Genomic DNA, 3013 nt, shown 5'->3' on the forward strand with positions numbered 1-3013 from the left:
TTTTGGTCCTTCGAGCCGGATCCAGCCACGGACGGCTGGACATACGAGAAACGCATTTGAAGAGCGAAACGTGAAAAGCGGACGTTCTAACCTAAGTCGAGAAGCACCGAGAACATTCGAGCGCTATACCGAAGTAGTGTCGTGAGATACATTTGCGTCATTAGTTTCGGGGAAGCGAGACGTATTTAACAACGAAGATTGAGGTACATAGTGATACAACATGTCACTCGCAACCGACGTTAATCAACGAGCCTTAATACAACGACGTGCGACGATAAAATCGCAATGCACGAGGGTTCAGACGTTCTTAGACGGTGACGACTGTCGAAGCACATCCGTGATTGAGTTGCGTACTCGATTACAGAAATTCAATAGCACATGGGACGAGTTCAACGAAGTACAAGCCAAAATCGAGGCTGCCAAAGATGCAGAACAGGTTAGTGAGAATCAATTGGAGGAAAGGACAGCCTTCGAAAATAGGTATTTCACAATATCAGCTGCCTTAGAATCGTTAATAGAGGAGAAAGAAAGGCTAGTGGCAACTCGCTCACCGCATACGCAGGATCGCCAGGTAAGAGAAGCGACCCCATTTACCATTGGAGGATCCTCGGTAAGCGATCACCTAAAATTACCTCGCGTGGATTTACCAACATTCTCTGGAGAATATGAGGAATGGCACTCATTTAGTAATATGTTTATTAGCATGATAGAGCAGAATGCCGTGTTGCCTGACGTGCAGAAAATGCAGTATTTGATGTCGTCACTTAAAGGAGAAGCGCACGATGTAGTGAGTTCTTTAGAGGCATCGGCGGAGAATTACAGAGAAGCATGGACAATGTTGATGGAGAGATACGACGATCCAGGATTGATTATCGGGAGACATGTGAAAGCACTGTTTGAGTTACCTGCCATGATCAAGGATAATCACGTAATTTTACGAAAATTATTAGACACTGTACTAAAGCATATCCGCGCTCTCAAAGCTCTCAAAAGACCTTCAAATAATTGGGACGACTTAATGATACATTTGGTGACCAGCAGATTGGATCAATCGACATATCGAGAATGGGAAACTACGGTAGTACGAGGTAGGATACCATCATTTGAAGAATTAATTAATTTTTTAAATCAACGTTGTAGAGCATTAGAAGCAACAGCCCGTTCGCCGAAATCAACAAGTTCTCAAGAAAAAACGCTTCATAATAAAAGTACGACAGCTAATGTGGCGACCACTAAAAATACATGCGCATTCTGTCAACAAGAGAATCATGCTATATACAAGTGCAAGGAGTTTTTGGCACTAAACATAGATCAAAAAGTGAAGAAAGCAAGGACACGTAAATTATGTTTAAATTGCTTGAAATGCGCGTCACATCAAGCCAAGGAGTGTCTAGCAGGAACATGTCGTAAGTGCAGCAAGCGTCATAATACACTACTGCATTTTGAGCAAGCTTCAAAAAATAATTCGAATTCTGAGCCTAAAACGGAGAAATCTGAGAATAAAGAGAGCACGAGTCCCGCAACGGTAAATCACGCAGCCATAAATCAAGGACAAGTTTTATTGGCAACTGCACTGGTAAATGTGCCAAATACCAAAGGAGAAACGAAATCAATTCGTGCACTTCTTGACAGCGGATCTCAATCTTGCTTCATCACGGAAGATTGTTGCACGGAACTTGGAGTCAAACGTCAATCCACTAACATGCCGATTTGTGAATTGGGAGGACAAGCCGTATCAACCAGAAGTCTAGTGAAGATTATCATACAATCCAGAACCACGGGTTATAGGAAGCAGTTAGATTGTCTGGTGGTGGACACGATTACGCAGCGACTTCCTATCAATGAAATAAGCAAGAGTGACATAAGAATACCACGCGGAATTACATTAGCTGATCCACAATTCAACCAAACCTCGAAGATAGATTTGCTGATAGGAGCGGAGATATTTTTCGATTTATTATGTATCGGCAGAATAAAGGTAACTGAAAATCAGCCAACTTGGCAAAAAACAGTTCTTGGTTGGATTGCCTCAGGAAACTGCATAACAGGAGATCAATACATGAAGTCTACAGTATGCAACATGAGTATAAACGATCAATTGAACGCAAGTCTTATGAAATTTTGGCAACTTGAAAGCTGTGAAAGGATAGCAACGCGAACCCCGGAGGAGCGTGCATTCGAGAATCACTTCATGCAAACCCACAAGAGAGACAGTGAAGGCAGATTTGTGGTAACATTGCCGATCAAGATGGATGTATTGAAGAATTTGGGTGAATCCAAAGAGATTGCGGTGCAACAACTGTACAGCTTGGAGAGGAGACTCAAACGACAACCACAATTCACAAGGGAATATGTAGAATTCATGCGGGAGTACCAGAGGTTGGGACATATGCGAGAGCTTCAAGAACCCGTAAGTGATGAATGGCCATGCGTATACCTACCACATCATTATGTTATTAAAGAAAGCAGTACTACCACGAGACTGAGAATTGTTTTCAACGCTGTCACGTCTGACGGTATAATCACCGCTATATTCCACCCGCATAAATTTTTCGATTTTCCATCTTCATTGCTAGAAGTCCCCAGCATCTGAAAACAACATTATAATATAACAATTATTCTTTAAAATAGCTGTCACAACAAACACTCAGCTGACGTGAATACGCGTTCTTAAAGCAGTAGACATAAGCCTAGAGAACATGGCTGCCTTAAGGTACCCTTTCAAGCTTAAGCCCCATTTACATGAATCACACTATAAACTTTTGGACAATTGCTTGTTAAAATTCCCCAGAATTACTAAAATTGATCGTAAATGAATATTACAAGCTTTATGAGATCTTTTATGCAATATAAATTCAATTCAACACACGAATAAATACATGTTCCATAAGAATAAACTCAGAAAATTAAAATAAAATATAAATAAATTAATTAAAGTAGATTATTCATAAGAACATAACCTTTTATGCCTGAGAAACATTATCACGCTAAAATAATAATTATCTCATTAGCA

At 40.6% G+C, this 3013-nt stretch overlaps 1 protein-coding gene across 1 annotated transcript; it reads left to right on the forward strand.

Moving 5' to 3' along the window:
* Positions 1 to 220: 220 nt before the first annotated feature.
* On the forward strand, positions 221 to 2410 carry LOC112464356 (the record flags this gene model as incomplete). The annotated part of the gene is made up of 1 exon (XM_025031299.1): positions 221 to 2410. A coding segment is annotated over exon 1 (2190 nt), but the record flags the coding sequence as incomplete, so codon positions are not given.
* Between the last annotated feature and the right edge of the window lie 603 nt (positions 2411 to 3013).

Source organism: Temnothorax curvispinosus, unplaced genomic scaffold (assembly GCF_003070985.1).
Source record: "Temnothorax curvispinosus isolate PA1 unplaced genomic scaffold, ASM307098v1 QBEX01014134.1, whole genome shotgun sequence".
Lineage (NCBI taxonomy): Eukaryota > Metazoa > Arthropoda > Insecta > Hymenoptera > Formicidae > Temnothorax > Temnothorax curvispinosus.